At 42.6% G+C, this 19,249-nt stretch overlaps 1 protein-coding gene across 1 annotated transcript; it reads left to right on the forward strand.

Moving 5' to 3' along the window:
* Positions 1–847: 847 nt before the first annotated feature.
* GLYATL3 (glycine-N-acyltransferase like 3) lies at positions 848–16,824 on the forward strand. Its single transcript, XM_047796230.1, has 5 exons — positions 848–1,173; positions 6,084–6,191; positions 7,374–7,500; positions 12,765–12,891; positions 15,307–16,824. Exons 1-5 carry the CDS (start codon positions 1,096–1,098, stop codon positions 15,731–15,733), a joined length of 867 nt encoding a protein of 288 aa, XP_047652186.1. The 5' UTR covers positions 848–1,095; the 3' UTR covers positions 15,734–16,824.
* The last annotated feature ends 2,425 nt before the right edge of the window (positions 16,825–19,249 follow it).

A 19,249-nucleotide genomic window follows, 5' to 3' on the forward strand; every position in this document is an offset into this window, starting at 1 on the left:
CAGCCACAGCAACTTAGGATCCTTAAACCCACTGAGCGAGGTCAGGGATCGAACCTGCATCCTCATGGATACTAGTCTGGGTTCGTTACCACTGAGCCACAGCAGGAACTTCCACAATAGCATTTTGGCTAAAGGCGTTACAAACCTTTACTTCCCTATTCAAAAACACATGTTTATTATGAGGAATTTATAATTAAGTGGTGAGGATGTGACGTTCTGATCTTGTACTTTTCTGGTTAATAGTTGTCAATATGACTTTCTAATGTAATTCAAAAACGTGTGAAAAATATTTTCTGAGACTATTTCTCGTTCCCATTCTCTGAGAGTTTCTACATTCTTTTTTATGGCCTTTAAAAATATTTTTGTATTTAATAAAAGAAAGATCCTTAAGAAATTCATCACTGTTTTTACTGAAAGGATATTGTCTAATGTTGTTTCTTAGTTATAGTGTCCTCTGTGAAGGAACCCATGGGAAAAATGTCTCTCTGATTTTCATGTCACCCAAATCTGTGGCTGGTAAAAGCAGCCTTACACTTTTACCTGAGCATTTGCTTAAGTCCAGTTCTCTAACTTCTAAATAATTAAAACCCTCCTTGCTCAGGCTTCAATTTTTCTTTCTAGGCTAAGCAGCTCTTTTGACTCACAAATTGCTCAGGGTCCAGCGATGGGTGCTGGAGACACAGTGCAGCCCAGAGCAAGCCTGGGTCCTTCTTCATGCAGCTCTCAGGCTGCTTAAAACTGGCTTAAATCAAAGAAAGCACAAATACATGTTGGCAGCTGCTTTTGTGTCCTGAAGGAAGAGTTTTGGGACCACGAACATGGATAATGAAGGCTTCACCCAGTGTAGACATTCACGTCCTCCCAGGATCCAGTTGTGACCGGTCCATTTCCAGGTGTTCTGGTCGACCCATCCTAGAGCCTCTTTCTCTCCCTGTTTCTTCCCTCTCCAGAGGAAGCCTCACATTCAGAATTACATAGAGTTGAAAGCAGGACTTCAAGGATTGGTAGGTGGTTTCACAATGTTAACAGGCAAAAAGTAAACACATGCCTTGCCATCCATAATCAGGTGTGGAGTTAACAAGTGCTCCTGAGAAGATGTTGGTGCTAAACTGTTCTACCAAATTACTCACCCTGGAAAAAGTGTTGAGGAGTCACTTTCCTGAATCACTCAAGGTACTCTAAATTTAAGTTTTATCATCTTGCTTTGATTACTCTGTGAAATCACGTCAGAACCGTAGCTCTTTCCAAAATTTTTCTGGTGACAAGATTCCCTGGGAGCACTTGTTAAACATACAGCTTTCCAGTCTCCTCCTGCTAGAAATGGATTTCAGTATCTGGTTATAGCCCAGATAGTGATGGTTTTGAAAGTTATTCTAGATGACTCCTAGGAAAACTTAGGTCATGCTGGACTGGACTTTTTTTTTCTTTCTTTCTTTCTCTCTCTTTTTTTTTTCTTTCCTTTCCTTTTCTAGGGCTGCTTCTGCGGCAAATGGAGGTTCCAAGGCTAGGGGTCTAATTGGAGGTGTAGCCACGGGCCTAAGCCAGAGCCATAGCAAGGTGGGATCTGAGCGGTGTCTGCAACCTACACCACAGCTCATGGCAACGCCAGATCGTTAACCCACTGAGCAAGGGCAGGGATCGAACCCTCAACCTCATGGTTCCTAGTCAGATTCGTTCACCACTGCGCCATGATGGGAACTCCAGGACTGGACTATTTCTAAGGTAAATTTGAATTCCAAACATTTGGAAGGGTATTTTGGGTGGCACTGCTGGTAAGGATAAAACCTAGGTAAACAATGGAACTGAAGTTTACGGGGTTTCTATAAAAATATTTTTCTGTTTATTCTGAGATTTTTATTTGTCAAGTTTTTTCAGTGGCTTTTGTTGATCATCAAGCCTCCACATGCTGAGTTCTCTAAAGTCAGTAAGGGTCTGCGGTAACTCAGAACTTCTGTGCAAGATGACTTTGCAAAGAAGTGAAAGATTGGAAATATTTTAAGTACATGGAGAAAAAAATGCAGAATGTAGTGAAATTGTCTTTGAAGTCAGAGTTTCTTAAGCAAAGAAAGAGCCCAATAGCAGTGGTTTTCAAATGTGAGTGGCATGCTAATAACCCAGAAGAGAGAGAATGAATCTTAATTTCTGAAGACAGATGCCAGGGACCTGTGTATTCAACAAACATCCTGGATGGTCCTTATTTACACTAAAATTTGAGCAAAAGTGATCTAAAGTCCTCTAGGGCACCTACTGGATGGATTAATCTGACCATCTTGTCTCATGGATAGTAGGGAAACTCTGAGTGATCATTTGGGATCTTATAATTTTAAAAGTACCAAATTGGAGATCCCGCTGTGGAACAGTGGGTTCAGAATCTGACTACAGCGGTTCCGGTTGCTGCGGAAGGACCGGATTGATCCCTGGCCCGGTGCAGTGGGTGAAAGGATACGGCTTTGTTCCAGCTGCAGCTTAGCTCGAAACTGTGGCTCAGAACTGATTCCTGGCCCAGGAACTCCATGGACCACGGGGCAGCCAAAAATGAAAAAAAAAAAAATCTTTCACACTGTCTCATTTGAGCTTCATAAAAAGCTAATCAATCCCTTTCATGATTCCTCTGTAATATTAAAACCTCGGAATTGGCAAATATTTATATTATAGTTTTACAGATGCTACCCCTAAGTTACTTCCCCATCTCTCAGTGCTAGAGTTCAGATTTAAATCCAGGTTATCAGATTCCAAATTGAGTGTGCTTTTGAAATGTTTGGCTCTCATTACATTACTTGGAATAAGAATTAAGGAAATGAAATATGTAGGCACAAACAATGCCTTCCTTGTATAGTCTCCTCTTTAATAACTATTTTACTCAGTATTCCCAATTTCTCATTTTTCATACGCCGACTCTCTTTATTCCTGGATCTATTTATCGACCTGGGATTATTGCATCGTTATACAAGGCCTAGCTGTGTTCTTTGACCATAGTTTCAAAATACCCTTTTAGTATACACTATGTCCTTTAGAGAATAAGGCAGATGAAGATAAGATAGTTTTGTGGTTCACTCTTCCTCCATCTGTTGGAGCTTATGGCTGTGTATTTTCTAATCCCACTTTACTGCTTAAGGGATTAAATGTCCCTCCAAATTTCCTTCACCAGCTCTAACTGCTCACTTCTCCAGCATCTTTCACTTCCCCCTAGACACTTCTCATCTCCTCTTAACACTCACCCTTTAGCTAATCAGTTATTGGGAAGGTTTCCTTTTGACTGCTGCTAAGTCTTTCAGTTGATTCCAATCTTTTACAAACAAGTGAGGGTTTTTTTTTCCCAGAACCTGAATATTGTAAAGAACTTTTTCCTTTTACCCTAGTGAACATATCAATCATACACAAGCTCCATTCTTGAATAAGGATTGTGCTTTCCCCATGTGAAACCATTTTCATAAACGTGTTATTCTGTATATATCAAATGAGCAACCCCAGAATTTAATGACTAACAAAATAAGCATGACCCTTCCAGGTCACTCTAGTTTGTGGGTGTTCGCTAAGTGTGACCCCTGTTACACGTTAGATTTAGCCAGACTTGCAAAGATAGAGTCTATGAAAAGATTTGAGTGAGGTCCCAGTTTGGGTAAGATAGAAGAGCATTGGAGTTTCCGCCGTGGCTCAGCGGTTAATGGATCTGACTAGCATCCATGAGGACGCAGGTTCGGTCCCTGGCCTCGCTAGGTGGATTAAGGATGCCAAGTTGCCGTAAGCTGTGGTGTAGGTTAAGGACTCAGATCAGCTCTGGCATTGCTATGGCTATGGCCTAACTTGGCAGCTACAGATACGATTAGACCCCTATCCTGGGAACCTCCATGTGACCCTAAAAAGACCAAAAAAAAAAAAAGAAAGAAAAAAAAGATGGAAGAGTATTGGATAATGTTCTGGGCATTGAGGTGAATGATTTGAATTAAGATGATAAAGAAAGTAATGATGTAGCCCCTATAATTTTAAATTTTTTTCTTTGAGGGTGTAGCACTAGAAAGTGAATATAACATAATGATGCAGCTCAACGAATTTTCATAAAGCAAATATCTGTGGAACCCCTACTCTAGCCAAAAAGGAATGTTACTTCCAGAGCTCACGCTGGGTTGCAATGGGACCAGTGGCCTCTTGGGAGTCTTGGGACACGGGTTTGATCCCAGCTGGGTGCAGTGGGTTAAGGATTCGGAGTTGCCACAGCTGTGACTTAGGTCAAAACTGCGGCCTGGATCTGATCCCTGGCCAGGAGATCCTCATGCCTCAGGGTGGCCCAAAATGAAAAAGAAAGACAAAAGAACATTATTTCTGACGCCATTCCTCCCTGCCCAACCTCCCCCCCGCTGCACACCCCCCCTCCCGGCCCCCATGCTCCTTTCCTGTCCCCAAGAAAGTTTCCCAGTTCCCCCAAAGTAACTACTCTCTGGTCTTCTAAAGTCATCATTTAGTTCAACCTGTCTTTGAATATAATATAAATTGGATCACACAATAAGTACCTTTTGGGGTTTAGCTGCTTTGGCTGAACACCATGGTGCTGTTTTGTGGTTCCTGTCTGAATAGGTCACCTTTTATTTGTTTATTCTGTGGTGCTGGAGATGGAGATTGTTTCCAGCTTATGTCTACAGTATTAGGAAAATGCTGCTGTGAACATTGGCCTATAGCTCAGCTCACCTGTGACGACAACTTTCTCTTCTCTGGGAGTACACATATAACCTGTGAAAGTTATTTTGTAGCACAGACATCTCTGATTCTTCTCCTTTTTTTTTTTTTTGGTCTTTTTGCCATTTCTTGGGCCACTCTTGCGGCATATGGAGGTTCCCAGACTACGGGGTCAATTGGAGCCATAGCCATCGGCCTACGCCACAGCCACAGCAATGCAGGATCCAAGCCGCATCTTCGACCTGCACCACAGCTCATGTCAAAGCTGTATCGTTAACCCACTGAGTGAGGGCAGGGATCGAACCTGCAACCTCATGGTTCCTAGTCAGATTTGTTAACCACTGAGCCATGACGGGAACTCCATTTTTTTTTTTTTCCATCTCTGATTCTTAGTGGAGTAAAAAATGTGAAAGACCATATAATAGCACTCTAGTATGACTTCAGCATGGTTTTGTCAACAAGCATTTGATCAGCTCCCTCAGACTCCTCAAATTTAATAATGAATGAGGCATAGTTACAATCCTCAGGAAAAGCTTATAGGACCTTGCTCCATCAAATCTGAAATGCTGGGGGTGTTTTTGGCCTTTTTGTTCCCAGGGAGTGATGCTTTCCACTCAAGTGATTAACTGTAATTCAGGGCTGAAGGAATTGTTATATTTCACTGATGATTTTCAGGTAATATAATAAACTTCAAAAGCAGCTGTGCCTCAAAATTATCTATGGCTGGAGTTCCTGTTGTTGCTTAGCAGGTTAAAAATCCAACTGATATCCATGAGGATGTGGGTTCCATCCCTGGCCTCGCTCAGTGGGTTAAGAACCCAGCATTGCCATCAACTGAGGTGTAGGTCACAGACGTGGCTCAGATCTGGTATTGTTGTGGCTGTGGCATAGGCCGGCAGCTGCAGCTCCGATTTGACCCCTTGCCTGGGAACTTCCATATGTAGAGGGTGCAACCCTAAAAAGACCAAAAATAAATAAATAATTAAATAATAAAATAAAATAAAGAAAAAAGGAAGACATTAAAAAAAAAAAACTTTCTGTGGAACTTTTAAAAGATGTATGAGACCTAAATTCATACATCAGATTCTGATTCATTCGGTTTTTATGGCAGATTTGTGTGCCAAGCCCCATCTAGTAAGCCTATTGATTTGGTACCTCTCACCATCATGCTGCAAAAAACTAAATTTAGGGAGAATTTTCATATGCTTTCATAGACATTTTACCAGTTTTCACGTGTGCCGATGAAGTAAGAGGGAGACGTTTTTAATGTGTGTATGTGTTGTGTATACATGTGTATATATTTCCAATTTCCCCTCATGGCCATGATTATGCAGTAGAATGAGGAGTGAAAATGGTAGTATGCAACTGAAATAGTAATGTGATTGGCATGTCCTCTGGGTTCTTTGGCTCAGGTTTATGGAGCAGTGATGAACATAAATCGTGGGAATCCCTTTCAAAAGGAAGTGGTATTGGATTCATGGCCCAACTTCAAAGCTGTCATCACCCGGCGGCAGAAAGAGGTACAGTTTTAAAAGCCAAAAAATAAAAGAAAAAAGAAAATAAGATTTGGCATCAGCTGAAGAGAAAAGATTAGGTAAATGGTATATTGTAACCCTCACAGCTTAACAAGCTATGTATTTTACCATTAGCTTCTTATTTGACTGGCTTTGGAGTATTAGACCTATGGATACTTCCAGACTAAATGGGTTCAGGAGTTCCCTGGTGGCTCAGTGGGTTAAGGATTCAGCATTGTCACTGCTGTGGCCCTGGTGGCTGCTGTGGCTCAGGTTTGATCCCTGGTCCGGGAACTTTTACATGCTTCAGGTGCAGCCAAAAAAAAAAAAAAAAGAGTGTTCAATAGAGTATCTCTTTAGTGTTTCATAATGCCTACAAACAAGAAGCATACATGCTTGTACACATGAGTTTTTCTGCTGGATTGATTTTTCCTAATGCCCCCTGACTTTGGTCATGTGGGTAAATATGGGATAAGATTGAAAAAAACAGCACGTTTCCCACTCTTCCTCTGATACCAAAGAGAGGCTTAGGTGATCAAAGATGTGCTATCTTGACCACATTAGGAAAGTTCTGAAAGTTCAGTTTGATTTTGTAGGTGGATCCACTGAGTTATGCCCTTTTTATTTTTATAAACAAATAAAGTCCTAGACAAATGTGAAATAAATGTTTTTTTTGTTTGTTTGTTTTTGTCTTTTGTCTTTTTGTAGCTATTTCTAGGGCCGCTCCGGCGGTATATGGAGGTTCCCAGGCTAGGGGTTGAATCGGAGCTGCAGCCACTGGCCTACGCCAGAGCCACAGCAGTGCGGGATCCGAGCCGCGTCTGCAACCTACACCACAGCTCACGGCAACGCCAGATCGTTAACCCACTGAGCAAGGGCAGGGACCAAACCCGCAACCTCATGGTTCCTAGTCGGATTCGTTAACCACTGCGCCACGACGGGAACTCCTGAAATAAATGTTTTAAGAGCGCCATAATAACAGAAGAAATAATCAAAGTTTCTAAATGTCTGTTCTTTCTCTCACTATAGTGTATTAGCCACATTCCCCCTGAGCCATGTTTATAGGTGGCTACGTTTTGGTGATGGAAATTGTCTAGATGCCCATAGCTAATGGTACTTAATCTATCTAGGATTTGAGTATCTAGCGGTTGTGCTTTCATATGTTTGTGATTGTGATTTCTGTCCCAGGCTGAGACAGATAACCTGGACCATTATACTAATGCCTATGCTGTGTTCTACAAGGATGTCAGAGCTTACCAGCAGCTACTGGAAGAGCAAGGTGTTATCAACTGGGACCAAGTCTTTCAAATACAAGGTGGGTCGAGTGCAAGACACTAGGCAGGCTTTTTATTCTCTTTTTCATATCAATCAGATAAATAAATATGGCATACATTTCATATATATATATATATATATATACACACACACACACACAGGCACAAATACATATATATGCATTTTGTATATTTACAGCTTACGTATTCCAGTTTTGTAACAATGCTTATTTTTACTTCTTATAAAGTTTAGCCCTTAAGGTAAGCAGAGGCCATTTACACAGGGCTGCTTTTTATTTTTTTTATTTTTGGTCTTTTTGCCTTTTCTAGGGCCGCTTTCCACAGCATATGGAGGTTCCCAGGCTAGGGGTCGAATCGGAGCTGTAGCCGCCGGCCTACGCCACAGCCACAGCAACTCGGGATTCAAGCTGTGTCTGCAGCCTACACGACAGCTCACGGCAATGCCAGATCCTTAACCCACTGAGCAAGGCCAGGGATCGAACCCGCAACAGCATGGTTCCTAGTCGGATTCATTAACCACTGCACCACAACGGGAACTCCCAAGGGCTGCTTTTAAGTGACATTTTCCCCCCCACTATTACTGTAATATGGATGTCAGTGAGTATCACAGTATATTTTTTCCTTATTACTCCTAACCATTTCCTACAACAATCTTTAAAGTCTAAGCCAATAGGTAAACCTTTTCTTCTTTCTAAAGCAAATGATTCTGGAAAGAAATATTCAACTGATTGACATAGGAGATCTTGAAATGATTTTATCAGGAAAGAGTACACATGAGTTCCAAGGAGATAATTTCATGGCCATCGATGCTGCTGGAAGAACTTCAGGCCAAGACGGAAGCAGATTAAGAATTCTGATTGTTTGGATGGACAGTTTCAGCTTCAGTGTATCCCTTACTCTCTCAACTTTTTGTAATGATTAGGGGTTGATATAAGCAATGAGGTTACTGTTTGTAACTGTTTGGGTATAATGAGTTCCTTAATCATTTGCCAGGGAAGGTCAGAATCCCCAAGTTAGACATAGGAAGTGTGTTAATTTTTTTTTTTTTCAGCCAGAAACAGCTGAAGCCCTCTCACAAGAAAAGTTTCTGTCCACCTACAGTGACTAATGCAAATTCATAACCCAAAGATTTGGGATGTTGCATAAAACCCTTTGCAAATGCCTGGAAAGACTTTCTAGTAGTTCTAGACTCTATCTGCCCTTTTACACATTCACCCCAGTTATGCCTATTAGCAGTGAGACATGGTTCTCCCTTTCACTGAGCCAATTTAGAAAAATCTGGTGTTCCCATTGTGGCTCAGTGGATTAAGGACCAGACACAGAGTCCATGAGGATGTGGGTTCAATCCCTGGCCTCATTCAGTGGGTTAAGGATCCAGCATTGCTGTGGCTGTGGTGCAGTCATAAAAAACAAAAAAACAAAAACTTCTCAACCACATTAACATGAAAATGAGCATATCTCCTCCTTTGATGTGAAAAATCATGGCAGTAATTGGATAGATTTTGGTGCTGTTGGTTTATATCCTCAAATCACCTGAATCCATATGGCAAGAACATCCCTGTAATAGCCAATATATTTTTTTTCAGAAGGCTGAACAGATAGTCATGAGTTACAATCATTTAAATGGATCCAGTCATCCTTCCTGAGGGTTTGGCAGGTACAGATGTGAATGATAGCACCTCGTATAGCTGGAGGGTAAAATCCGTCATAGGGCAGGGCAGGCGTTCCTCTTGGCTTCAGATGTGGTCTCAGCTCTGGGCTTCTGTGGTAAGAACTGATCTCCTTAGAACATTGATACCCAAGAAGTCACGGGTATCTTTACTGTTCTTACGCAGAACACCTAAGAAGGTGCTGTTTCCCAACATCCCTAAATCATGAGCAACTCAACAAGCCTATCACCTGCCATATATATACTCAGTCTTTTATTTTCTGCCTGGTATAGGCTCACTCACCACTGCTAGTTGGGCAGCCTGGATAGAACAGGCTTCAGGTGGTGAAATATTGGGTGTTCAGATCAACAGCACACCCTACATAGCAATGCCTTTGTTTTTATTTTCTTTCTTTCTTTTTTCTTTTTCTTTTTTTTTTTTTTTTTGCATTTTAGGGCTGCGCCCACAGCATATGGAAGTTCCCAGATTAGAGGCTGAATCAGAGCTACAGCTGCTGGCCTACACCACAGCCACAGTAACCCACTGAGTGAGGCCAGGGATCAAACCTGTATCCTCATGGATACTAGTTGGGTTTGTTACCACGTTACCACTGAGTCATGCCGGGAACTCCACTTTTGTCATTTTTAATTGCAGCACTCATCCATAAACAATACTAAACCAGGGTTCCACTCACCTACTCAGAGGAGCTAAACTCCTGTGTGAGGACAGGAGTTTTAAAAAAATAAATATGCACAGTTCCCAGACCAGGCAGGCTCTTCTGCTAACTGCTCAGTTCATGAATGAGAGAGCTTGTCAACATGAGCATGGCCATGAAGATTCCAGAGGCCTGTCCACTGGTTACCAGTCCAATGAATGCCCTGAGTTCTGGCTTATCCAATTAACAACTCCTCCTCTTCTGAGGAGGTAGGGTGGACAACAGCAGTCAGATAAAGGGAGATTCTTGTCTCCTGTGAGAAAGGAGAAAATCACTTGTTAAAGTGATACCCAGGAGTTCCCATTGTGGCTCAGTGGTTAACGAATCCGACTAGGAACCATGAGGTTGCGGGTTCGATCCCTGGCCTCGCTCAGTGGGTCAAGGATCTGGCGTTGCTGTGAGCTGTGGTGTAGTTCGAAGACATGGCTCAGATCCCATGTTGCTGGGGCTGTGGTGTAGGCCAGCGGCTATAGCTCCGATTAGACCCCTAGCCTGGGAACCTCCATATGCTGCCGGTAAGGCCCTAAAAAGACCAATAAATAAATAAATAAATAAATACAGTGATACCCTCTCCATGGACAGAAGGATATGGTCCACAACTCAGCAAAATCGAGACGCTGGGAGCTCTACCCAGCAAACAACCAGATTCTTCAACAGCAACAAAAAACGTCTAAAAGGGGGAGCTGGGTAGGATTTGAAAGAAAACCTGTAGACTGAAAAATTTAGATAAAAAAATGGGCTCAATCAACTTGTAGCATTTAAGGATTCAGACTTGAATAATAAAACTCTAAAGAAAACAAGAAAATGATCTTAAAAGCAATTAGGGGTGGTAATTCTTAGAGCAGAGAGATGGAATTGTGATGGAGAGATTGGGAGAGTGATAAGTAGAAGCTGGCTGGTAAATTTCTATCTTGTGGCTTTAGTAGTAATTAAAATATAGATAATTAAGCTATGCCTTCATTTTATGCAGTTTTCTCTGTTACATCTTTTTTATTTTGTTTTGTTTTATTTTATTTCATTTTATTTTTCATTTTATTTTTAGGGCCGCACCAGCAGCATATGGAAGTTCCCAGGCGAGGGATTCAATTGGAGCTACAACGGCTGGCCTATACCACAGTCATAGCAACGCATGATCCGAGCCGCATCTGTGACCTATACCACAGCTTGTGGCAATGCTGGATCCTTAACTCACTGAATGAGGCCAGGGATCAAACCCACATCCTCATGGATACTAGTTGGGTTCTTAACCCTCTGAGCCACAACGGGACCTCCTAGAAGTTTTTTGTTTGTTTGTTTAGAAATACTAGGCTGACTTTTAGAAAGAACTTGGTTCCATCTAACTTAGGAGGAAGAAATCCTGTTGGAAATACCCTTCACACCTTTGGTAGCACTACCTAGTACGACTTAGATGTAATTTAATGTTACAATATGGGGTGCTAGCCACAGCATCCATGATGTTAACAGCATTAGCTTGAAGACCTGCTTATCTTTACTTTGACTTATCTCCCTGAGAGAGGAGCTGGGGCTCAGAGCAGAGTCTGGGTTCACTGCAACCTTCCACTCCTGTTTTCTTCAAGAGGAAGTGATTTCCTGGGAGAAGGAAGCAAGCCTTTAGACATACATGGAAGTGGGAAGGTCCATTTCCAGAGGATGCTGTCACTCAGGAGCCAGACTGGAAAGGACAGAGCACATGGGGATTTGGAGAAGCAGAGCAAGTTGGTTCCAAGTAAAGAGGAGCCACCCTGCCATGCTGTAAGCACTATCAGAACAGAGACCATGCCATCCCTGTGGCTCATGGTGAAGCCATGTCCAGTGCTTTGTCTACAACAGTTACTGAATAAAGGTTTATAGATAATACAGTATAGCTGTGACAAATGAGTGGGCTCTGGGTGAGTTAAGTTCAGGATGAATTGGGAGTTCCCGTTGTAGCTCAGTGGTTGCGAACCTAACTAGCATCCATGAGGACACAGGTTCCATCCCTGGCCTTGCTCAGTGGGTTAAGGATCTGGCATTGCCATGAGCTGTGGTGTAGGTCACAAACATGGCTTGGATCTAGCATTGCTGTGCTCTGGCATAGGCCGGCAGCAACAGCTCCGATTGGACCCCTAGCCTGAGAACCTCCACATGCCATGAGTGTGGCCCTAGAAAGATCAAAAAAAAAAAAAAAAAAGTTCAGGCTGAATGTCACCAAGGCTAAGTTTATATTTTGATCTTGCTGTTACGGACCTTTAGGCAAGAGCCTGGAAGAGAATCTTGAAAGTCAGATCACCATGTCAAATAGATCTCAGCTCTTTATACTTCGGGAGTTACACAATGTCCCTTACCTTCAGGAGTGTACAATCAATCTGACAAGTCAGAAAAATTGAAGTTCCTATGAAAAGTTATAAAGGCTAGTCCCAAAGGTTAGTCAGTCCCATCAGAAATTCCCATGGAAGGTCATGATCAGAGTGGAAATTTGCAAGTCATGTATAAGGTTTAAAAATCAGACAGGGGTGAGTTCCCGCTATGGTGCAGTGGAAACAAATCTGACTAGTCAGTATCCATGAGGATGTGAGTTTGACCCCCTGGTCTTGCTCAGTGGGTTGGGGATCCCGCGTTGCCATGAGCTGTAGTCGCAGACATGGTTCATACCCCACGTTGCTGTGGCTGCAGTGTAGGCCAGCAGCTATAGTTCTGATTTGACCCCTAGCCTGGGAACTTTGATATGCTGCAGTGTGCCACCTCCTACCCAAAAAAAAAAAAAAAAATCACATAGGGAATGGCTATACCTGTCCATAGATAAATACACAGGGGTCAGGATAATACAGGGTAGCACACTGGTGGTGGTGTTGATACCGAGTGCAAAAATGCTATAACCAATTCCCTCTCTGTGTTTTCAAATAAAATGCTCCCATTACTCACAGTGTGTTTGTACATGCAGGGCTACAGAGCGAGCTGTATGATGTTTCCACAACTGTGGCCACCTCAAAGCAGTTGGATGTAAAGCTAGCTTCCTTCAAGGCTGCTTTCTTTCCTCAACTTTCACCTCCTCTGGACACCAGTTCCCTGTAGGTAAACCGATTTTCTGCATTGGGGGTGGGGTGGGGGGAACTTACTGCTATGAAAGTACAAATAACAGTAATGGAGTACTTCATATCTTTTTTTTTTTTTTTTTCTGGTCTTTTTAGAGCAGCACCCACGGCATATGGAAGTTCCCAGGCTAGGGGTTGAATCAGAGCTGTAGCTGCCAGCCTACACACCACAGCCCACAGCAACGCCAGTTCCTTAACCCATGAGTGAGGCCAAGGGTGGAACCTGCATCCTCATGGATACTAGTCAGGTTTGTTAACCAGAGCCACGATGGGAACTCCTTGAGTGCTTAGTATCATTAAGGAATATTTTGGTACCTTGGAGTTGGGTCACTGACTGTGTCTTTGTGTATGCGTATGTGTGTGGACTCTCTCCCTTTCTGCTCTGCCTGACTGCTCATAATTCCCTGCAAAATCAAATCGGTGTCTTTGCCCAGAGTAATAGGTGAACTCAGGAGTCCTATATTTTCACAGAATACACAGAAAAATCATTTCTTAGGCATTCTCCTCCCCCAAATAATTCTCAATCACTTCTGCCATCTGAGCCCAAGCTGCTTGTTACTGCTATTTTCTTTATCCCCCAGTTGGGCTTTTTAAAACCGGATTTTGGAGTTCCCGTCGTGGCGCAGTGGTTAACGAATCCGACTAGGAACCATGAGGTTGCAGGTTCGGTCCCTGCCCTTGCTCAGTGGGTTAACGATCCGGCATTGCCGTGAGCTGTGGTGTAGTTTGCAGACGCGGCTCGGATCCCGCACTGCTGTGGCTCTGGCGTAGGCTGGCGGCTACAGCTCCGATTGGACCCCTAGCCTGGGAACCTCCATATGCCGCGGGAGCGGCCCAAAGAAATAGCAAAAAGACAAAAAAAAAAAAAAAAGAAAACCGGATTTTGACTTGAATTTTCTCCCTTCTGCAGAGGAAGTATGACAATGTGTCTGTAACACCTAAGTCATTACCTAAATGTGTATTTTGGGTCCTTGGCCTTCACATACAAGGTCATAGTCTCTAGTATCACTCCTGGAATATGTGCCTTAGAAGCATTTTTGTTTGCAGTGACAGTTCTGTCTGAGGTTTCTTTGACATTGTTTTAAAGTTAATTTTTAAGAAGTAAATTAAAAGTCCTATTAAGCCAGTTATTGCATGTATATATTTATTTTGCACCCCTTGCTTAGCAGTTAGATGAGTGACCCAGGGCCAGAGTCCACAGAATGCCTGGAACGTGAGCTAACACTGCAGAAGCACTAAAAAAAGAAAACACAAACTTGTACATTATAAAGGTCATAGGGAGAATGACAGTACCAGGCTCTTAACTTGGGATGGTCTTATGACCTTGATAACTTCCAGAATGAGAGAAAGTTAGGTTGAGGCATATGAAGGTTTCCAGGCTAGGGGTCCAGTCGGAGCTATAGCTGTCAGCTTACACTATAGCCACAGCAACTCGGGATCCAAGCCGAGTCTGCCACCTACACCACAGCTCACAGCAACAGTGGATCCTTAACCCACTGAGTGAGGCCAGGGATGGAACCCACATCATCATGGATACTATTTGGGTTCACTAACCACTGAGCCACTATGGGAACTCCTTTTTTAAAAAAAAAAAAAAATCGTAATGCTATAGGTTTTAAAACCTTTTCTCAGATTTTTTAGGGAAATGTGTGGAAGAGCTAGCATTTAAGCAATGTATATTCTCTGGCCATGGATGCAAAAAGGTAGAGGTTCTATCCTAAAATATTTTCTTTTACCAAGGAAAAGATTGGGGGCCCAAGAATCTGAACTTAATTCAAGGTTTCAGAGAGGCTGTCAAGGGACGCAAGACTTAATAAGAACAAGATTTTCTATTAATTACAGAAAAATGAAATACTTGCCTTAATCTAGTCTGAGGACAGTAAAAAGTGGGCAGAAAATTCAAAGAAAAGACTTTACTGAGTATTTTGTCCTATCAAAAATGGAATCTTAAAAGCTAAGTGGTGAGTGATGTGTTCTAATTCATTGAAAATAGTCTGGTATTTGCTGGGCACTATCTCTGGGGTGAGTTTTTTTTTTTTTTTTTTTTTTTTGCTTTTTAGGGCTGTACCCATGGCATATGGAAGTTCCCAAGCTAGGGGTTGAATTGGAGCTACAGCTGCCAGCCCACACCACAGCCACAGCAACTCCAGATCTGAGCCACGTCTGTGACCTACACCACAGTTCATGGCAATGCTGGATCCTTAACCCTCTGAGCAAGGCCAGGAATCGAACCTGAGTCCTCATGGATACTAGTCAGGCTCATTAACTGCTGAGACACGAAGGGAACTCCTCTGGAGTGATTTCTCATTTTGAATCAGTGTCCAAAGAGAAGGTGTTGTTTGTAGTCACGTGGTCATGAGTTCATATTTCTTCTGTGTCATCTCCTTCTAGAATGAGTCTTTCCCTGAAGCTAAGCTGCCTGAGTGTTGCTGATGCTGATCTGCTCAACCAGACTTGGTCCCGGGGAGGCAACGAGCAGTGTCGCCGGTACATTGCCAAGCTCATCTCCTGCTTCCCCAGTGTGTGTGTCCGTGATGACAAGGGGAACCCAGTCTCTTGGAGTTTCACAGACCAGTTTGCCACTATGTGTCATGGCTACACCCTGACAGAGCATCGCAGGAAGGGGTATAACAGGCTAGTGGCCCTCACGTTGGTCAGGAAGTTGCAAAGCCAGGGATTGCCCTGCCAGGGCAACTTCTGGGATGGCAATGAGGCTTCCATCGGCCTCTTGAAGAGCCTGCATGGTGAGCTCCTGCCTTGTCGGTTTTTTAGGCTTATTCTCACACCTGCAACTTTCTCTGGGCAAGTTCGCCCCTAGCCCATTGGAACTCCAGGAATTGTCTTCCTTGCTCCTAACATACCCATGGTACATTCCTGAACGTACATTCCTTAGCTGCCCTTGAGGGAAAAATTAAAACTAGAATCAGGAGAATCTTAAATTGTTGAAAAGCACCTGGAGAAGGCAAGCAGGATTAGACTGAGAATCCCTACCTCTCCCTGACTCAGGTTTCTATAGTAATGCCTCTAGGGCTCAGAGACAGTTGTGGCTAAAAACAAGGTAATTATCCTCCTTGGGGATCCTCTGCAGAAAGAGGGTTCTAGAGCCAGCAGATCTTAGCACAGGAGCAGACATGACTACATGAGAGCAAATGATTTAACAAGGGAGCATGTGGCTACTGCTTTCTTGTTGCTGCTCGGGCTTCTGTTCTGTACTATCACTACCACACCAGTTCCTTACGACTATAAATGATGCTCCTGTGCCACTAGTATCCTGTCTCCCCAAACTCTGTTCCTCCAGTCTCTGACCCAAGTTCTCTGTAGAATAGCCTGCTTCTTTTCCCCTTTAATCACTATCTCTCCCCTTCCGCCTAGGAATCCAGCCTCTAGTTCTTCCCTGGGTATGTTTGAAGGCAGCGGTTCTCACATTTAATGCACTTCAGAATCACCTGGAAGGCAGGATACAACACGCATGGCTGAGCCTCTCTCTCCCCCACAGTCTCTGATTCAATAAGTCTGAGGTCAGGCCTTAGAATTTGTATTTCTATCAAGTTTCCATTTCTCAGTTGCCTTGGATGGAGGAAGGAGAATATGGACATTTTAAAAGCTAGAAATCAGTGATATCAGCCTAGGACTGGACATTACCTGTCACCTATTCCAGCCCACTTGTTGATAATCTGCTTTCTCATGAGAAACTAAGATGCATATACAGGTGTGTGTGGTGTAACTATAAACATATATACACATATATGCATATTTCATGTTTCTACATGCCTATGTACATACAGAATTTTGATAAGATCATAAGCTAATTCTCTCATTACATATGAAGGTCTGAGGACCAAAGAAAATAAATGACTTCTTTAAGGTTATATCAATAATCACTGCTAGAGGCTGAGCCAGAATGTTGTATTTTGATTTCAACCTACTTTTTTCACTAAACCACTTGTCTTTTCTTGTAAAGGAAATGTAAATGATAACACAATAAAATCAATACCCTCTTAGTCTTTTATCCTTGTTAGAATTTTTTTTTTTTTAATTTAGGTTCTGATCGCTTGTGTGTGCATATCTTTCAAGGACAGTAAAAGAAGAGAGAAACAACACAAGTTGTGTTCTTGCATCTGCAATAAAACAGGCACAAACACAGGGGTTGGATTTGTCTAGTCTGGTTAAAATTTTCTTAGTCACATAGGAAATAGTGGTTTCTTCTCCCATGGAGGTCACAGAATTCCAAGTACAAACATAAGAGGAAATCTAAATTTTAGGTATTTATTCAGAGAAAAGCAAACCAGTTGGCTGAAGGAGAGCTTCATTTTAATAAAGACAGTTCTTTGGAGTGAATTATACTGAGGTCATCCTGAGCCAGTGGTTAGGTTACCTAGAGACTTATCCTTGGTGCCAGAGGGAAGAGCTCTAAGTAACTAGAGTCCATAAATCTCTTAGGAGAATGTGGTCTCGTTCTGCCCCAGGGATACTCATTATCTTCAGCTTTGATTAACCATAGGTTATTCCCACGTGGTACAGAGCGTCATTATTACATCCTTATGCCTTCTTTTCTTTCTAAAAATCAAATGCCTACTGTTTACTTAACATTTAACCATGTGCTGGTAATTGTGCCAAATTTTATGTATATTTATGTGTGTAAAAGTGTGCATGTGTTTGTGTGTGTGTAATCTACTTGTGGGAAGTCTGGCTCTGACTCATCAAAAGTTATGCAGATTGTTAAGTCATAATCAGAGCCTGAGTCTGTCAGATTCTGAAGCCTGTATTGTTAATTATTATGCTGATTGGCCTCTCCAGCCACTTGGAACTCTTCAGAGGCAATTATTCCTTTATTTAACTGCTCTCTGAATTTTCTGTCCCCACCCCAACAATAGACTCCATTTAAAGTTTGCGGTAGGGGGGCGGGATTTTTTTCCCACCAAATTCCACCATATAACTTTATTTTTTTACCTTCATCTTCCAGATAGTCATGTTAGATATGATTATTCAACTTTCAACACCCTGTTAAGGAATATGTGGAACAATTTCTGGAGTCAGGAGAGAAAGGCAAGGAGAAGAGAAAGACACTCGAGAAGTAGGAAAGAGCTAGATCAGCAAAGAGCCTTAGTGCTAATTTAAGGAACTTCTTCATTGTAACATACATACGGTTGAAGAGTTTTAAGCAGAGTGTTATTCTCTTTGGAAATCAGTTGCGAGGTTATTAGAATAAGTCTAAGCAAGAGATTATCCGAAAGAGAGAGAGAGCGATATTATCCAAATTTAGTTTGGATTTTTTTTTTTTTTTGGTCTTTTTAGGGTCTCACCTGCAGCATTCAGAGGTTCCCAGGCTAGGGGTCAAATCAGAACTGTAGCCTCTGGCCTACGCCACAGCCATAACAATACTAGATCCAAGCTGTGTCTGTGACCTACACCACAACTCACAGCAACGCTGGATCCTTAACCCACTGAGTGAGGCCAGGGATCAAACCTCATCCTCATGGATGCTAGTCAGATTCATTTCCACTGAGCCATGATGGGAACTCCCTAGCTTGAATTTGAATGTGACAACAGTAATGGTGAAGAGTGAACCATTACCAGAGCTAAATAGGAGACGCTGTCAGGACCTAGTGGCTGTAGGGTCTGATGAGAGACGAAGGTCAAGGATGACTCCTGGGTTTCTATGTTCTGAACCCTGTAGCTAGTGATAGTTTTCCCTGAGATGGGAAACCAGGTCTGTGGCAGTTGGGAGCAGAAGAGGTTGTTCAGTTGGGGATATTGATTTCTGAAACATGCGAGTAATGAGATCAAGTTGGATATTCATGTCTCAGAGAAATTGTCTTTGATTTAGATGTACAGTTAGAAGTCAGGCACACCAATGGTAACAGCAGCCGTGTATTTGTCTGAGACTGCTTCAAGCCGGACCTTGAGCAATGAAAGGGTGAAAGCAGCTTCTGATTTCTGATCAAATTCTTTTTTTTTTCTTTTGTCTTTTGTCTTTTGAGGGTGGTGCTCATGGCATATGGAGGTTCCCAGGCTAGGGGTCCAATCAGAGCTATTGCCGCCAGCCTATACCACAGCCACAGCAACGCCAGATCTGAGCCGTGTCTGGGACCTACACCACAGCTCATGGCAATGCCAGATCCTTAACCCACTGAGCAAGACCAGGGATCTAGCCCCGCAACCTCATGGTTCCTAGTCGGATTCGTTTCCTCTGAGCCACGGCGGGAACTCCCTGATCAAATTCTGATTCTTAATTTGGTGACTTATACAGGTTCACTCTTGAAATCTCATCAAGCTATACAATTAGGATTTATGTATGTATGTTACACTGCAATATGCTATATCCGTTAACAGA

This window comes from Phacochoerus africanus, chromosome 9 (assembly GCF_016906955.1).
Source record: "Phacochoerus africanus isolate WHEZ1 chromosome 9, ROS_Pafr_v1, whole genome shotgun sequence".
Lineage (NCBI taxonomy): Eukaryota > Metazoa > Chordata > Mammalia > Artiodactyla > Suidae > Phacochoerus > Phacochoerus africanus.